The following is a 19,797-nucleotide window of genomic DNA, read 5'->3' as shown; positions in this document are numbered from 1 at the left end:
AAGAAGCACCCTTTTAGGACTTTCTGAAAAGTTCTGAATTCCAGAAGCATAGCTAACTCCTTCTAGTTTAAGGGAAGCCTGACCCGCTCCAAGATCCACAGGGTCTGCACTGAAAGATTTTGTTTAAGGTCCTCACCCTGAATCTGACACAGCCAAAGTCAACATTTCCCCACACTTTTCTTTCTTCATGCCACAGCTGCTGATTTCAGGCCTCGGTGCTTGCACCCTACAATCCTTGCTCTGCAGTTCCCATGCCCTGTCAGACTCCATGAGTCTTTTAACCATGACAGCACCTGTGCACAGGAGCCCCACCCCACGTCTTACCTCCGTGCCAGGTTCAAGGAGCTGCACCTGTGACACTGCAGAATGGAATGGGTCAAAAGAGGTTTATCATACTACAGCTGGTGAGGGATTTTTTACTGGCCTAATCCCCACCTATCATGCTTACACTTCAACTGTTAAGCAGTGTGTGAGCCATGAGGGCACACAGCAAGGATGTGCCACCCAGTGACAGTGACACACCCACTCAGTTTCTCACCCACTCCAGCACTGCTATACCCTCTCCAAGCCCTGGCCTCCACCAGAGATCTAAGAGAAGATCTTCACAGAATGCCCCCCCACCACCACCATATCCAGGACAGACAACACCCTCCTCCCCAGTGCACTGTTAAGCTTCCCTAGCCATTACTCAAACTAATGTTACCTAAGCCATAGACAGGGCTTTATCTCTCTATGTCACTGGTGCAGTTCAATTGCTAACATTTCTGAAGGAAGATAATGTCTGCATGACCTGCCAATATTCTTCTGGAAAACCACAATCCAGTATGGAATTTCCTTAATCACAGACCAAATCAGATGAAAAGGCTTTTATGGATGATAACTCTTCCTGATCCCACAAGTTTCTGATATAAAATGCAACATTCTAATGTGAAGTCTTGCATTCCAACATGAAAACAGCATTCGAGAATTCCCTGGCCTGGCTAGTAACTTACTATGGAAAACTGCTAACTAAAAGCATGCTATCTTCCACATCATCTTATTAATAACATACTACTAACTTGTCAGTCAGAGTTTCATACAGCCTCCAAGAACACCTTCTTTGGGGATTGAAATCAGGTTCAACTTATGATGGAGACTGCCCCCCCCCCAAGATGCATCACCCAAAGGCTAACACTGACAACGGATGAAAATCCAACAATGAACAGAAGATACATGACTAAGAATTTCAATTAAACTAAGAAAACAGCTACATGCAGCTTATGGATTACTGAACTCTCTCATTGAAATTGCATCAGAGTAAAACAAAACAGCTAGTGGAACTGGGAAATCATCCTAGACTGGGCTTTATGGCAGAGCTCCATTCAAAATGTACATGGTTACAGTTCATATCAGCTGGTATATAGAAACAATCAAAATATTCCAAGTTTAAACAAATAAACCACTTCCACCCAAGGGTACTGAGACGATATTAGGAAAGGAGAGGATATATCTGCATTACATGCTGCAAGCTTAGCATTTACAAGTAGAATGCTCAGACAGTATTCAGAAAGCCTTAAGAAAGGTTTTATATCTTACAGATAAAAATAGCCATAAACAAAATGAAGTGACTGCTCAGAATCAGAGTCCCAGAATCGTCAGTCAATATGATGGCACTGTGATATTTGCGAGACACGTACAACATCTGTGACTCAGAGTCTAGAATGCAAGTATACAAGTAATAATTTATCTGAATGGAAATGTCCCATGATGGACATCCAAGAGAGCCCAGATACAGACTTTGTAACCAAAGGTCATGTAATGGACACAGTGAAGCAAAGACTAAGACTAACAGAATGTACTGCTGAAACAGTAAATGAGTATCATCCTTCTACATAAAGTCACGTTTTGTCAGAGAGTAGGGTAGGCCATCAAAAATGTCAGAGAACATGGTATCTCCCAGAAAACTGAAACAGATGGGCATGCAGGAAAGTCAGAAGGAAAATAATGAAACTACAAGAATGGTGTTAGCCTGAAACAGTGGAAACGGCTAGCACTGGCTGACTGTTAAAGGCCAAAAAAATCTCTAAAATGAAAATGTGTATTGAATCAGCGAATGGTGAGCAAGAAAACTCAGGTTCTGGGGAAGACACAATTATGTGGATGACGAGTCTTTTCAAGATGCAAATAAAATGGACTACGCAATCAGAAAAAGTTAAGAGTAAAAACTGTTTCCATGTCATGGGCATACACTTTAAAAGAACACCAGAAAATGCTCCACTGAAAGGTCATCTAGTGGTATATTTCAAGGAACCAGTCATTTACTTATCCAGTCATTGAACACAATGCCCCTTTGGCATGCAACAACTGGAACACTCAGAGAGATTCTTTACTAAAAGTATACGAGGCCTAAACAACATGTCCTGCGTGCACCGACTCAAAGCCCTGTCACTATGCTTGGTATCCTACAGACTGTTAACAGGTGACTTGTGTTTGGCAAACAAGAAATTCTCTGTCCCAATACTGATGGATTTACTGCAAATTAGCAAGTCCAGTGACATTAGAACTACTCAGTTTAGGGATCTAAACCTCTTCTGCAACATCAACAGAACGGTTTGGAGGGACAGGTATATCTCTCAGAGGGTAGGGCTGCTCTGGAACAGACTTCCCCACCCACATTAAACAAAGTTCAACCCTGTCCATATTCAAGCACAACTTGGATCTATGGATGAGAAACAGAAAATATACCCCAGGACTGACCCCTGTACTTTTAACTGACAGAGACAGCTTCTAAATGCTTTATCCCATGCATGGGTCCTTCATATTATTTATGGTATGTTGCCAATTATTCTCATTAGAGGTAATGTATAATTATCGACCATGGGATGGGTAAAGCCAGTCTCTTACCAAATGGAGTAGGTTAATTCCAGCACAAAAATAAGGAAATTGTCTAGGCTTAAAATGGCCACTAGGGCAACTAACCTATTGAACCTATGAACCTATTTCAGAGCTTCCTCTGTCCTCAGAGGCACTTAAACCACCTCTGAGAAATGTTTCTAAAAATGGTAGAAATTACATTCCATGGACACTAAGTCAGCTTTCTTGTAAGGAATTACATTTTTATGACCTCTACAGTCAGTCTCACCATGAGGCAAAATGCATGAGGATAATGTGAAAATTAACAATTAGATATATGGAGTGCCAAACACTTCACTTTATGGTATAATAAAGTTAAATACACAATGCATAGTATAAAATAATCTAAACATGAGGCACCTAAAAGTGGGTATTTTCTGTCTTGCATTAAACTAGCAAGAAGTATTTAAGACAGGACAGGGTTGTCACAAAAGCAGTATGACCCTAGCCCTAAGCAGCCTCCTACCATCATCCACAAAGATACCACAGTACAAGCAGAAAATGACTGATTTCAACAATTGGCTAAGTTTTTGGGGTCATTCTAAGGGGATCCAGTATCTGTCTGCCTGGAATGAGATGACTGACAGACCTCGATGCTTTGCCAGAGATGGCCTGCATCTGTCACCCCTGGGCTTCCGGATACTGGCCAAGGCTGTTGCCACCCCTACAGTGCCTTTTTAGGCAGTGTTCCAAAGACCAAATTATCATCGTAACAGCTACAAACAAATGCAATCTGAGAGTCCTGCTGCTCAGTGCTAGAAGTCTAAATCTCAAAATACACTCGCTCAAAGCACTCCTTAAAATGGAGAGCATCGACATTTGTGCTGTAACAGAGACCTGGTTCAAGCCATCAGAAAGCACCCCTACACTATAACTCATTCCACACCTTTCGGCCCCAGAACTTGGACCAAAGCACCAAAGGTGATGGTGTTTCCATATTCATAAAGGATGCACACACCTCCAGACTGGTAGCCAAACATAACGCATCAGAGATACTTCAGGTGCAGCTAACAGTGGGTAAGACAGTGGGTAGCCTGCTATAGGTCCCCAACCATGTCCCAAGGCTCACACACACGTTCCTAAGCACCCTGGAGCATATCAGGGTCCAACCTAACACTCTCATACTGGGCAACTTCAACTACCCCTCCATTAACTGGGAAAACTACTCATGTACCAATTCACTTGCCCCACATTTCCTGGAATTCATTAATTCCAGTGCTCTGGACAAGCTTGCTCTTACCCCCACTAGAGGTAGCAACATCCTTGACCTGGTCATTACTAACATGGGCAACCGTTGCTCTATACCAATAGTCAACTCCTCCCTGGTTAGATCCGACCACAAACTAATCACCTTGGAAATCCACATCTCTCCCACCCCCGCAAAGGTAACCACCATGAAAAACTTCTCCAAAGCTAACTTTGGGATCCTAAAAACAGAGGTGGTTAACTTCATGGCACCCATGCAATTGGAGAACAGCTGCATGATTGCCGAATCATACACTAATGCCCTGTACAAACACATACACAAATGCATGGATCTCGCCATACCCAATAGAACCAAGATGCTTTCCTCCAAAAAATCTGGTGGTCCCCTGCCATAAACAAACTCTACAACAGAAGGAGGAAACTGATGCAGAATAAGGTAAAGTCCCAAGACTGGAAAAACTCCCTTATCAGCCTCAACAAAAAGTTGAGATCCCTCATCAAATCCTCTAAAGCTAGCTATGAAATCAGAACTGCAGCAGATAGTAAAGACAACCACAAGGCCTTCTACAGTTATGTAAAGAATCTCCATGGCAATACCCAGATTTGCTCGGAGCTATTGCACAATGGCACCGCCTATATCGCGCCAACAGATATTGCCAATATACTGGCCGACAGATTCAGTGCCAACTTTACCCCTCTCTCCCCCACCAAAGGACCAATCACAATACCAGCAGATTGCCAGGCACCCAGTATTACTGCTGCACAGGTTAAAACAACACTGTCCAAGGTCAAGAATACAGCTTCTATGGGACCTAACAATATCCCTGGCTGTGTTCTATATGAACTACAGAGTGAACTGGCACCTCACCTATGTGCCCTGTTCAATCACAGCCTCACCTCAGGCTTTGTCCCTACCGAATGGCGCACTGCTACAGTCATCCCTCTCCACAAAGGAGGAGTGACTACAGACCCTGAGAACTATCGCCCCATTAGCCTGACGAGTCTGACATGCAAAGCTATGGAATGCATCATTACAGACATAATAAACAAGGATATAGGGAATCTCCAAACTCTGGATCCCACACAGTTTGGTTTTTGTGAAGGGTAGATCATGCCTGCTCAACCTGGTCGACTTCTTTGAGTCAGTCACCAGAGCTGTGGATGAAGGCATGAATGGAGGGATGAAGGTAGTTCACACAGCCTACCTTGATCTGGCCAAGGCCTTTGATACAATTCCCCACTCAGGAATAATAGAAAAACTCACTAAGCTAGGCATCAACCCCTATATCACTAGGTGGGTTGCAAACTGGCTCACAGATGGAACCCACAGTATGAAAGTAGCTGACCCCAAGTCAGACTGCCGACCAGTCATGAGTGGAGTCCCACAGGGTTCGGTCCTGGGTCCTCTCCTGTTTGGTATCTACTTCTCTGAAGTCCAGGCCAACACAAAGGGACTCTGGCTGACAAAGTTCGCAGATGATTCCAAGTTGGGTGCCATAATTACCTCCCCAAGTGATGCTGACATCCTACAAAAAGCCCTCACTGAGACCAACAACTGATGTCAGAACCATGGCCTTAAGCTCAATGCCAAATAATGTGTTGTCATCCCCTTTGGGAAAAAGCCGGTTCCCATGAATTACCACATCAATGGTAGTGCTCTGAACACAAGTTGACAGCAAGCACTCTTTTGACCACCACATTGCCATTGTGGTCAGAAAGTCCTTCTATGTGGCACATCTCATTACTAAGGGTTTTGCATCAAGGAAGAAAGAGATCATTGTCTCCATCTACTCTTCCCTCATTAGGCCAGTCGAGTACAATGCCCCATTTGGTATGTACCTCACTAGACACCTGCAACAACTGGAGGGGCCACAAAAGTACCTCACAAAGAGGATCCTAAGCCTTAAACACTTGTCCTATATGGACAGACTCAAAAAACTCCACCTATTCTCTGTCTCATATCGCCTACTTAGAGTGATCTCTGCTTGACTTACAAAGCCATGTCTAACCCAACTCTGTTAGAAATGCTACATCTAAAGAAATCCCAATCCCTCTGCACTACACACTCCAGAGACCTCAACCTTATTATCACAATCAACAGAACAAGCTGGAGGGACAGGTTCATAACCCAGAGGCTGCCCATGCTATGGAACAGACTTCCCATACATAACAAGTGGAGCACTTCACTGGCCCTCTTCAACAGAAATCTTGATGAGTGGATGGGAAATAGAAAATTCACCCCTGGGATCACGCCAGTGACTCTACTCGACAGAGGCACTGGGAACTAAGGTCGGGTGGCACGATGCCAGGGTAATCCTATGGGCTAGGCTTGTAAAGGCTCCAGGGCCATTAGCCTAGTACACACCTATGAACCTAAGTGTGTGTATATAAGTGGGCATGTAGATACTGCACAAATTTCTTCTGTTCATAGGTTAGTACTAGGCTATCGGCCCTAGGGCCTATACAAGCCTAGCCATAACAATTCCCTGGATATTTCTTCCCACAATATTTACTTCCCTGGTCCCGTCTAGCAGGGCGACTGATGTGATCCCCGGGGTGAATTTCTTATCTCCCATCCAATCGTCAAAGTTCCTTTTGAAGGGGGCCAAGGAAGGGCTCTGCTTGACATGTATGGGCAGTCTATTCCAGAGTATGGGGAGTCTCTGGGTCAGGAACCTATCCCTCAAGCAGGTTTTGTTCATTGTGATGACAAGGTTTAGATCCCTGGAGCGTGTGGCTCTGAGGGATTGGGATTTCTTTAAGTGGAGCATGTCCAACAGCTCAGGGTTTGACATGGCCTTGTATGTTAGACAGAGATCGCCTCTGAGTAGATGATATGCCACAGAGTATAGCTGGAGTTTTTTTTTAGATGGTCAGTATAGGGCATCTGCTTTAGGCCTGTGATTCTTTTAGTGAGGTATTTCTGCGGCCTTTCCAGCTGTTGCAGATGTCTTGTGAGGTACAAACCAAATGGGGCATTGAACTCTATAATGAGTCTAATGAGGGATGAGCACAATGGGACAATGACCTCCTTTTTCTGGATGAAAAGCCCTTACTGATGAGGTGTGCCACATAGAAGGATTTCCTGACTGTTGTCACGATGTGGTTATCGAAGGTGAGACCACTGTCCACCTGTGTCCCTAAGTCTCTTATCACACTTTCGGTGTTTAGTGTACTGCCACCTATATGGTAATTCATGGGTACATGGTTTTTCCCAAAGGGGATATCTATACATTTCTTGGCATTAAGCTTGAGCCCATGGCTCTGGCACCATGCATCTGTTTCTGTAAGGCCCTTTTGTAAAATATCCACATCATTTGGGGATTCAATAATGGCTCCCAGTTTGCAGTCATCTGCGAACTTTGTTAGCCAGAGTCCCTTAGTGTTGGCCTGTACTTCAGAGAAGTAGATGCCAAACAAGAGCGGTCCCAGGACTGAACCCTGAGGTACTCCACTTGTCACTTGTCTGGATCTGGATTTGCAGTTAGCTACTTTTACAGTCTGGGTTCTGTCAGTAAGCCAGTTGGCAACCCATCGAGTGATGTAGGGATTTATGCCCAGCTTAGTAAGTTTATCTATGATTCCAGAGTGGGGGATGGTGTTGAAGGCCTTGGCGAGGTCCAGACAGGCTGTGTGGACCGCCTTAGCCTTGTCCACAGCTCTGGAGACTGATTTGAAGAAGTCAATCAGGTTCAGAAGACAAGATCGGCCCTTCACGAATCCAAACTGGGTAGGGTCCAGTGTCTAAAGGTTGCCAATGTCTTTGTTTATAAGTTCCATGATAATGCATTCCATGCCCTTGCAGATCAGGCTCGTCAGACTGATGGGATGGTAGTTCCCGGGATCCAAGGTGGATCCCCCCCTTGTGGAGTAGGATAACTGTAGCTGTGCATCACTCAGTGGGCATGAAGCCTGAGGTGAGGCTATGATTAAACATGACACTTAGGTGAGGTGCCAGTTAATTTTCTAGTTCATGTAGTATACAGCCCGGGATGTCATCTGGTCCCATGGATGTTGTATTCTTAGGTTTGGAGAGTGCAGTTTCTACCTGTGTGGCCATGATTACCGGAATTTGGCAATCTTTTGGTATTGAGATGGGCCCTTTAGGGGGCGAGAGGTGGATGAAGTTGGCACTAAATCGATCCGCCAGGATACTGGCAATATCCTTGGGATCAGTATATTTAATGCCATTCTGTTGTAGCTCACAGCAAATCTGAGCATTGCCATTTAGATTCTTGACATAACTATAAAATGCCTTGTGGCTGTCTTTGGCAATTTTATTTTCGTAACTAGCTTTGGAGGATTTTATGAGGGATCTCAGCTTCTTACTGAGGCTGGTAAGGGAGTTTTTTGTATCCTGGGATTTATCTCTTTTCTGCAACAGTTTCTTCTTTCTGTTGTATAGTTATGGCAGGGGACCACCAGATTGGCTTCCATTTTTTGGAGGAGAGCGTCTTGGTTCTATTTGGGATGGCACGATTCATGCACGAGTGGATGTGCTCATACAGTGCCTTAGTGTAGGATTCAGCAGTCGAACTTTCAGATCCCGTCTGCACGGGTGTCATGAAGTCTGTCACTTCTGACTTAAGTAGCATGAAGTTGGCTTTGGAGAAGTTTTTTTACAGAGGTTTCCTTACTGCGGCGTGGGGGTGGGATGTGGATGTCAAGGGTGATTAGCTTATGGTCAGACCTGACCAATGAGGGGGTGACCACTGGTGTGGAGCATCATTCTCTCATTTTGGTAATGACCAGGTATAGGATATTGGAGCCCTTGGTGGGACAATGGATTAGTTGATCCAGGGCATTGGAATTTATGAATTCCAAGAACCGTTGGGAAAAGGTGTTGGTACCCGAGTAGTTTTCCCAGTTAATGGCAGGGTAGTTGAAATCACCCAGTATTAGGGTGTTTGGTTGTATCTTAATATTTTCCAGTATGTTTAGAAAGGTGTAGTGAGAATCTTGGGGCATGGCGGGGGATCTGTAGCAAGCTACAATTTGGATTGCAGTCTTACCTAGTGTTAGTTGCACCTGGAGAATTTCAGATGCATTGTGTTGGGCAACTAGCCTGGAGGTGTGAATATCCTTGATGAATATGGACACTCCTCCAGCTTTAGTGTTTCGGTCTTGGTTTGGTGGCCGAAAAGTGTGGTAAGCGTTGTAGCCTGGTATTGCAGCGGTGCTCTTTGCAGCCTTGAACCAGGTCTCGGTTACTGCACATATATCGATGTTCTCCACTTTTAGGAGTGCCTCGAGAGAGTACATTTTGAGGTTTAGACTTCTAACATTAAGTAGCATTACCTTCAGATTTTGCATGCTTATATCTGTTATGGTGGTGGTTTTGTCCTCTGAACCTTGCCTAAAAAAAGGCACTATATGGGGTGGCAAGAGCTTTAGCCAGTAACCTGAATCCCAGGGGCGACAGGTGCAGACCATCTCTGGCACAGCATTATGGTTTGTTGATCATGTTTATCCAGTAATAGGGCTTTGATGAAAGTATTTCATTAGTGGGACCAATTTTTAAAGCAGACCAAACACTATATGATGTTAGTAGTACAAAAACTGAAGAAAGAGCAAAAATATTTTCTGAGATGACAAAGCAGATTAACTGCTTAGCAGGGACACTGAGGTATGCGGATCCCATAAGTAAAAAACAGTGGATCAACATATTTGAACTGTTTCATCCTATAAACAACCTCAGTGCTTCTTCTGAGGAGAACTAGGAAACATACTGTGGTTTACGGTATAAGGAAAGATGGCAAAGGTGTGTCATTAGGCCTGATCTTAGTTAAGAACATAAGGAAACAAAATTCAGCTGTGAATGTGGCTTAGATTAATTTTTGTGCCAAATAAAAATGTGGCTTAAGGGAGATGAGGTTGGACCAGAGACTGCAACATATGACTGAAACTGTAAATTAATTTATTACACTGTGTGCACTCCTTTGAGCTCTGTAAGTACAGGGTATTGCAGGATAACCCGATAATTCGGGCTAGTTTTCACCCTGAGGGACACAGTGCTGTGAGATCACAGCTGGACAGGCAGACAACACTTAAGAAAGGCCCAAATGTGGTGATGCAATCCAAGAGGCTCATGTAACAGCAAACTGACATTTATGGTTTAGCAAAGACATGTTCTGTGATGCAGTGGACAGCCAACAGTACCCACAAACAAAGCTCAAATGCAGGTCAGTATAAAGAGTGCAGAAATGCAACTGTGGGAATGCAGATAAAGCAAACAGGCAGACATCAAGTGTGTCAGGTTACTTTTGTATGCTAAGTGGTAAGACCCAGTCAAACATACGTCATGTCACATCACAATTTGTAATTTTGGCAACAAGCGTTAGTCAGCAAAAACTGTGCATGATGTCATAAAAAGGCTAACATTTTTTTCATAGAGTTGGGAGAATGAGAGTGCATTTCAAAACTAATTCTGAAGCAGATTTTACTATAATACCTAAAGAAATAAAGTAAGATTGCAGCACAGAATACCTAGTTGAATTAAGCAAGCAGGTGCTGAAACTAAGTGGTACTTTGACAACAATGATTGTCATAGCCACAGAAACTCTATGATAAGGTGAGAAGTCCTCTACAAACCATCTGTATAGTAAAAAATCAGCACACAGTACTGCTAGGCAAACCAGAAAAAAGCAGTCTGCACCTTTCATTAAAGCTACAAGTCCAACAAAAACATCCAAAATTGTGATGTCTTAGGGTACAACATCCATACACCACTACATTCAAGCCAGAAGTAATACACTTCTCACTTAAACTACAGAGTTCCTCCACAGTTGAAGGCAAAGATGAAACATAGATTACAAATGTCTGAATACTGGAGTGCTAAGCAAAATAAAATATTCTGTGGACTAGGGTTACCACCTGTCCCTCTATGCGAGGGACAGTCCCACTTTGAGCAGTTGTGTCCTGTGAAAAAAAACTAAAAATGGCAAATGTCCTGAGATTTAAGACAAAATATATTTCTTACGTTTTCTTTAATAGTTGCATAACACAGTTATTTGTATCTGGAACACATAAATACTATATGGCATAGCATAAACAACTCAAATGCTATAAAAATAATCTTTCATTTTAGCAAAAAATTGAAGTTATGTCCTTTGCACTGGCCATGGATATGTTTTGTACTGCAAAATCTCACATTTCTACACAAAATGTCCCACTTTGGGCATTTGAAAAGGTGGCAACCCTACTGTGGACTGGTGTTCTGGAATGGTTGTAGTCCCTGAAAACTGACTCAGTTTGCATTTTTATGGATTTAATAATGATTAATAATATTCAAGGAAAAATATATTCTGCATTTAGTGGCATAATGGTATATCAGCTTGTGCTCAGACATTCACAAAGTTATATTCCAAAATACGATTTTGGCATACTCCCCCAGTGCAAAGCAAATGACATTTACTGCACACTTTGGGAGACATCTGTTCAACATAAATAAATAAATAAATGGTAAGTTGATTAGACCACTTAGCCTTTTTGATCACCCACAACCAGGGAAAATTAAACAAACAAGTGGAAAACCAGAGGCAACACAACAAGTGCTACACAGCCAAATGACAAAACTATCTAGCAGGCTAAGGGTTAAAGCAACTGGGGGTTCATAGGTTCATAGGTTCATACTAGGCTATCTGCCCTAGGGCATTTATAAGCCTAGCCAGAGTATGTTTGGCTTTCGCCACCCATTTTAAATTAATTTTGCTATGCCCTTTTTCGAGGTTAGTATACTGTGCCTCTGTCTAACAGTGACACAGAAGTGATACCCGGGGTAAACCTATGATCTCCCATCCACTCATCAAGATTCCTCTTGAAGAGAGTCAATGAGGGACTCTGCCTAACCTGGACTGGGATTTTATTCCATAGTGAAGGGAGCCTCTGGGTTATGAATCTGTCCCTCCAGCATGTCCTATTTATTTCAGTGCTGAGGTTCAAGTCTCTCGAGCGTGTAGCTCGATGGGATTTGGATTTTTTGAGGTGCAGCATGTCCCTTAATTCGGGTTTGACATGGCCTTATCGTCAGGCACAGGTCACCTCTGAGCAGGCGGTATGCCACTGAGTAGAGCTGGAGTTTCTTTAACCGGGTAGCATATGGCATCTGTTTGAGCCCTTTGATCCTCTTGGTGAGGTACTTTTGGGGTCTTTCCAGTTGCTGCAGGTGTTTGGTAAGGTACATCCCAAAGGGGCATTGTACTCGATTATGGGCCTGATGAGGGATGAGTAAAGAGGCACGATGACCTCTCCTAATCTAGATGTGAATCCCTTCATGATTAGGTGGGCTATATAAAATGTTTTTCTAACCACTTTGGCCACGTGGTTGTCAAATGAGAGATTGCTATCAACTTGGGTCCCCAGGTCCCTAATGACTTCTTCTGTACTTAATGGATTACCACCTATGTGGTAATTTGTGGGCACTTTGTTTTTGCCAAAGGGGATGACTATACACTTTTTGGCATTTAGCTTGAGACCATGGCTCTGGCACCAGTTGTCTGTTTCTATGAGGCCCTTTTGGAGGATGCTTGTGTCGGCTGGAGAGTCGATTATGGTGCCCAGTTTGCAGTCATCTGCAAACTTGGTCAGCCACAGTCCTTCCGTGTTGGCCTGTACCTCCGAAAAATATATACCAAACAAGAGAGGTCCCAGGACTGAGCCTTGTGGGACGCCACTTGTAACTGGTTTGGAGTCTGACATGGCTCCAGCAATTCTAACCATGTGGGTTCTGTCCTTGAGCCAGTTTGCAACCCATCTAGTGACATAGGGGTTTATATTTAAGCTGGTGAGCTTATCTATAATGCCTGAGTGGGGTATTGTATCGAAGGCTTTTGCGAGGTCCAGATAGGCTGTGTGGAACACCTTCCCTTCGTCAATGGCCTTGGTGACTGTTTCAAAGAAGTCAACCAGGTTTAAGAGGCAGGATCTGCCCTTAACAAAGCCAAACTGGGTAGGATCCAGTGTCTTTAGGTCCCCAATATCTTTATTTATGAGGTCCATGATGATCCTTTCCATAGCTTTGCAGACCAAGCTAGTCAGGCTTATGGGGCGGTAGTTTCCAGGGTCCGTTGAGGCACCACCTTTGTGGAGAGGGACCACTGTTGCTGTACGCCACTCTTTGGGTACATATCCTGTAGTAAGGCTGAGATTGAACAGTAGTTTTATGTTTGGGTTTAGCTCTTCTTGGAGTTCATGTAGGACGCAGCCTGGGACACCGTCTGGTCCCATTGATGCTGTGTTTTTTGCTTTGGAGAGGGCAGCTCTCACCTGAGCATCTGAGATGTCAGGGGGGCAGCACTCTGCTGGGATAGATATTTGCCCTTTTGGTGGGGAGGGGGGGGAGAAGTTTGCGCTGAACCTGTCAGCTAGGATGTTGGCAATGTCTGAGGGATCAGTGTATTTTTTGTCATTTTGGACTAATTCTGAGCATATCTGGGAATTCCCACCCAGGTTCCTAACATAACTAAAGAAAGCCTTGTGATTATCTTTAGTGTCCTGTGCAATTTTTCTCTCGAAGCTGGCCTTTGACGATGGATGTGGTGTGGTTAAAGTAAGAAAGATTACTATTTAATCATGGAGAAGAAAAAAAACAGCTGCACTGAGAAAAGACAAACTGAAATAAGTAACCAAGAAATTAAGATTTAGCCTCTGCTCATGAGTATTTTCAAAGCAAGATGATGGGACAGAGGTGACTGATGGGCAGGAAAACATTGTCTGTCTTCTGGATGATTCCCTTATGAAGACAGACAAGTACGATGCTTGATCACTCCTTGCTGTAGGGAACTCAATGCATATGAATTGCCTTTAATAATCATAAGTGAGAATCTTTGAAAAAAGTGCAAATTAAAATGCTGAGGTCTATTTTGCCAGCTGGAAAAAAAATGAAGCCAGATCCAGATAAAGCTAAAGGTGTGTCTGAGATGAAACAGCCAATCAACATGAGAGGAGAATTTCTGTAATCAGTCAGCTATGGAAGTTAACCTCCAACCTAGGTGAGTAAAACAAACCAGTGAGAGACCTACTATCCAATAAGGATCATTGGGGCTCAGAACAGCATTAACTGAAATATAGATGAAGTTATTACACCAGTCTGACTAGATAATGATTTGAAAACTCCTGCAGAAACATCCTCATGCAGATGTGGAATAGTACTGCTCTAAAAGTAAGGGGTAAGCTGATTTCCTTCAGCTTATGCCTCAAGGGTTATAACCAATCTAGAGCAGACTTGCACTCAAATCAAAATAGGTATTGCTGCTCCCTTGGGCATATGAGAAGTTTAACAACTACATTACAGTGTGGCATTCTGAACAGGAAATGGATCGCAAAAATGCTGAGTGGGCAAGCACCGGGCACACTTCTGCATGTGATTGTTCAGGTATGCACAAAGGTCACTCATGTCCCTTGTAAGACTGCTGAAAGTAGACTCTTCTGTCACTCTCTTTTCAGCCTTTTGAATGAAACTTGGAGAAAAAGCAAATGGTGAATTCATAGAAAATACAAACATACTGTGAGCATTGTCATGAGAAATATCTCTGTGACTGCTATTTATTTAATTTACCTCCAGGGGCATCTGTGAGCAGAGAACATGTGTTCTTAAGCAATGGAAAATAAAAAATAAATAATGTAAATGTGCAAAATGAGTCGGCTTGCCTACTATAAGTTACATGATGTCATGATACAGTACTGGGCTGAGACAGAGCAGTTTTAATTGCCCATGAAGGATGACCTGTCAGAGACACAAAATTAATTATATCCTGTATGAGAAACATTGTTCATTCATTCTCTGACACTTGGCTTTATCCTGATGAAGGTCATAGAGGAGGAAGGGCTTACCTCCACACACTGAGGGAGCAAGGAAGAAAAAATAAGGCAGCAGTTTGCAGGATACTTACAGTGTACATTTGTAATGTAGGAGGAAATTGATGCATACAATAAAACTCACATGAACAAAATACTCACATGTAACCCACACAGAAAGTAGTCCAGCTAGAATGCAAACTGGAAAAGCAAGCACTGTCAGACAACAAAACTAAACACAGTGCCACTCTGTTACTGAGGAGCTCCAGGGGGTGGTCAATTTCCAGTAACAAGCCAAAAGCTTGTGCAATTGCCAGGACTCCGTAATAATTTAAAGGGAGTAATCCCAAGGTGCTCAGCATGAATTTAGAAGATAGGAAATGCCACTACCCTTCACTGATCTACACAACAGACCTAAACCAATTTGTTGAATATGCACAAATTATAAGACTTGGGTATTCATAGTCAGTCATTGTCTGACCCCGATGACACCTACTATTACCAGTCATGTGTTACCTGAAACCCTAGTCACCAACACTGGGCAGATTTCAGGAAGGCAGCTTGCAGAATCTGAAACAAACTACAGCTTCACTCACGTGACTATCCAGCCATAATTCATAATTTTCTACACTGTTTCCCTCAGCAAAGACGTGGATCATGGTGGCAGCAAGCTGAGCAGGAAGACCGGGCTTCCCTAAATAAAACAACAGTTTCTAGCTCATTCTGTACAATCCCCATACACTCCTCCAATGAGTCAAGGGTCTCTGTACAATCCCCATACACTCCTCCAATGAATCAAGGGTCTGCCCTGGGGCTCACATTCAGTGTGCTGTGCCTGGGTACACACCCCAGTAAGAGCTGTACAATGAAATATGAAGGAATTCATGCTTTAAATTGCGTATGGCTATATGTTTTTTTAATTATTTAGTTATCAGACTGATTGTTTTACTGAATTCTTTTGCAGTACTGAAAAGGTATGCTGTCCAGTAATATGCACTGAGTTTGGTGCTATTATGCCTGTAGCATGGGATGGGAATACATTCTGAAAGATGGTGTACAGTCCAAATCATGGTTACGCCCCTGAGCTTACAGAAAGAACTATTTTAAGCAGTAGAAAATGTCAAGAGCTGGTGGGGCAAATGAAAAACATTCCTTGTAAGAAGAGAAATAAAACAAGTTTGATGTCAACAAACAGCTCTAGTTTTTTCTAATACATTGGGAAATAGGCCTACAAGATAGAGAAGTAGTAATTCTCTCATGTCGAAAGTCTACTCCAGTATGTGTAAATTCAGTTTCTTAATAGCATCCTTTTTGGTGCAGTGTGCAATAAGAACCCTGGAGATCTAATGTCATACGTGTTTCATAGGTGTTTACTAGGCTAATGACCACAAGGGCCTTTTTTATGCCTAGCCATGCATCCCAAATCTCTGACAGGTTTGGATACCATTGATAAGTGTAAGCAGGGGCTTGGGACATAAAACATTTACAAGCAGGGCCTGGAAGATGAACCATTCACACATTGCCTGTGTCCATTAGAGACACAAGTGCCAAGCCAGGGATGAATTTCCTGTTCCAAGTTGCACTTGAATTGGGTTAAACGGTAATCCTGTTTGTTAACCTTTTTATTGGCGACCCAGGAGCAATGCATTGGATGCGTGACCTCCTCAGAGTCACACATTAGGCAAATGAAGGCTGACAGAATCAAACCCTGTACCACATAAACTACAGCTCATAATCTTAACCTCTGCACCAACTGCCAGAAAAACTATATTAACTTAAACAGTAATCCTTAAAGGTTTTATAGGTACTACGCTTAAATACTCAGATAAGCAGTATTCCTAAAAGGCATTACACCTGCACATTAAACAACATAGATTCCCACTCAGGTTCCTGAAAGAACAACAAAAATTGAAGATAAGTTTTTATTAGAATCACTACAACCCAAATGAAAGATCAGATTTACTTATTTGAATAAAGTATACCAACGTTTTACCATCTAATTGCAGAAATCTAACAAACAAATTATGGAGCGCCACTGACTAAAAATGCTGTGCTTGTAATTTGCTCTATGGCAGTCACTATACTTTTCCTTTCATCATATCTTAATTGAGTGGTATAGTGGCATAACACCGCCTGATTTTCAGCAGTGGAAGCACTCACCTGCTGTGTTACACCAACATAAAACCTGGATCCAGTTTACCTTCTATTGTGCAACAAATGAATGTCAGCATTTAAAATGTAAATGATAGAAAGCACACTGTAATGCTATAATAATTTGACTGTTGATGCAAAGAGAATGATCAACCGCAGTGTTACAGTACTCATCCCCCCCCTACACACACACACACACACATAAAATCACACTTTTAAGTGTGGGTTTCACTTTTGAAACAATGTTTGTTTTTAACTGCAAAGAACACGATCTACACGTTCATGTATTTCAAGGCACGACAGCATTATCCCAGGTTTAATCAAAACTAAGAAATACGAAACCTGCATCAAGCTACACAATGTTGCCTGCAGTAAAGTTAAAGTCAAAGTCTTGGAAGGGTTTTCCTGGAGGTGGCATTGACAAAGCTGGTACAAAACAGTACTGTACTATGTACTCAATAAGCTCCAGGATGAAAAATGAAGGAACAGGGTTGCAGCATTATGCATTTCATCTTTTTACTTTATGTTTACTAGACAGCACGCCTCCTCCAAAACATGCTGTTTGTTATCTACAGAGGCTATAGTGAATGTACAAATATACATGTCATGTCAACCTCCCCAATGCATAGTGATCAACACTTCCTCCCCTACACATGATGCAGGGTATCATGCCATCATGCTTGCCCTGTCTCTTACCCCTGTATCATACTTTTTGTACAGGCAGAAAGCAACTCAAGAGTAAGGAGTAACCTACCGCTGACGACTGTGGAGTACAGTCCGTCGGATCAAGAGCGACAGCATGGGGGCAGTAGATGATAGAACCTTCTTCAGCTACAAAGTAAAATTAAACCTAGAAGTCTCGATTGCTACATAGCACAAAAGTCAAGCCAGGGCTTGGAATCCCAAGCATGTACCACACACCTCGTGTGGGAACACTGGTCATATAACAGAAAAAACTACAACACCCAGAGTCACTTCTGCGCAGCTAAAGAATTAAACAATATTTATTTTATTTATTTCAGTAGTTTTATCTTCTTCTCAGCAATTAAATTACTAAAAGCCATGCACGCAAGCCGTGCCATAGTACTGAATGTTCCCTAACTAATACAGTGGTACAACCGTACTGTCACTAAGGGGCGAGTCCATGTAATCCAATCAAAAGTTTCCAACGTAAGTTATTTACCAGTCATAGCTTGCTGCCCGTCTGAGATGTTGTTGCAGTCGGCTAGTTGAAACTCGAGGCGCGTACGTGACCACGTGGTTGAAACAGGTGTACTGTGGTTGTATATTAAGAGTTGCGCTCTTTTTGTGTAAAGCAGGAAGAGATGAGCCAGTAAATATTTTTTAAATACGTTAACCCCGTGCATTGGTTCCCTTAGATTATCTATGGTATGCTCCCAGTTATTCACATTAGTGGTAATATATAATAATCGACCAGGAGAAGGGTAAGGCCAGTTCTATAACCAAATAGGACAGATGTTTTCGAGCACAGTAGGGGAAATTAGCTAAGCTTAACATATCCGCAAGGCCAGCTACCCTAGTACTTACCGATGAACGCGTTGAGCTGCTTCATTAAACTGAATTCTAATGGTTATATTGACTTTTTCCAGCCATATGTTGATATGTGTACATCAGTAAACGTATTTTGTCAACAGCACCAAACCAGGCATGTCCAAGGGTCATTGTCCTGTTGAAAGGTGAAATTCCTCTTCAGCTTTCTAGCAGATGCCTAAAGGTTTTGGGCCAAAAGTGACTGGTATTTGGAACTGTTCATAATTCCTTCCACCTTGACTAAAGCCCCAGTTCCAGCTGAAGAAAAGCAACCCCAAAGCACGATACTGCCACCACAATACTTCACTGTGGGGATGGTGTTTTATTTTATTTTTTATTTTACATTTGTTGACCGGGCTAGTCTAGCTGGATATATGTCCATTTTCAGTAGAGGCCCGGGGAGATAAGCTCCAAAACAGATTCACTAAAGTACACATCTACAGAAGTACATACATTAGATGCAATTACATTCATCATTACGAAGACAATATAAGTGGTCATAGGTATATAGAGTATAAAAAAAAATACAAAATATTGACAAAACTTAGATGTTCAAAAGGATTAAAAGCAGAACTTGTATAATATAATTGTAGATAGGAAAGTAGGAATAAAAGGAAAGTAAAATGGAGTTAAAGGTGATTAAAAAATCAAGTAGTAAAGCATGTCCCTTTTTACTGAGTACACAAATAGGTAAGACTGTGTGGGAGAGGTAGAATGGTAGTTGTTAAGAAGAGATTGTTGCAGAGATGTGAAGGTGAGGTTGAATCAAGTGGCGAGAGCATTGTTCAGTCAGGTTTAGTACAGGGGCACATCCAATGTGCTTTAAGGAAGAGCTTAAGTTTATTTTTAAACAGAGTTATAGAGGGAAGAGTGGAAACTTCAGAGGGAAGTAGGTTCCAGGTTTTCCCAACAGTGTTAGAGAAGAGAGAGTCTCCAGCTCAATTGTTTGATTTATTGATATTTACAAGAAGTTTTTGAGACCATCTTAGGGACTTCAGGTTATTGTAGGGGTGAATAAGGTTAGTTGGGATGGGTGTTTTGGCAGGTTGATAAAGTATTTTATGGGCAATGGTCAGTTGATTAAATTTCAGCTGTTGCTGTAATTCAAGCCACCCTTAGGTACTTTAGATTAAGGTGTTCTTTTGGTGATGTGAAGTGTTGTTTTTACGCTAAATGTACCTTTTGGAATTGTGGCCAAAAAGT

General features: G+C 42.5%; 1 protein-coding gene across 1 annotated transcript in view; it reads right to left on the bottom strand.

Moving 5' to 3' along the window:
- The window catches only part of ALDH4A1 (aldehyde dehydrogenase 4 family member A1), a 677,659-nt gene extending 659,722 nt beyond the window's left edge, over nucleotides 1–17,937 (bottom strand). Inside the window, exon 1 of the mRNA XM_044063053.1 lies at nucleotides 17,798–17,937. Coding sequence (XP_043918988.1) covers nucleotides 17,798–17,844 — 47 coding nt within the window. The 5' untranslated portion in view covers nucleotides 17,845–17,937. The remainder of the gene's footprint in view (nucleotides 1–17,797) is intronic.
- Nucleotides 17,938–19,797: the final 1,860 nt, after the last annotated feature.

This window comes from Protopterus annectens, chromosome 2.part1 (genome assembly GCF_019279795.1).
Source record: "Protopterus annectens isolate FY-2018-M chromosome 2.part1, PAN1.0, whole genome shotgun sequence".
Classification (NCBI taxonomy): Eukaryota; Metazoa; Chordata; order Ceratodontiformes; family Protopteridae; genus Protopterus; species Protopterus annectens.
This window is presented reverse-complemented; position numbering and strand designations above follow the sequence as displayed.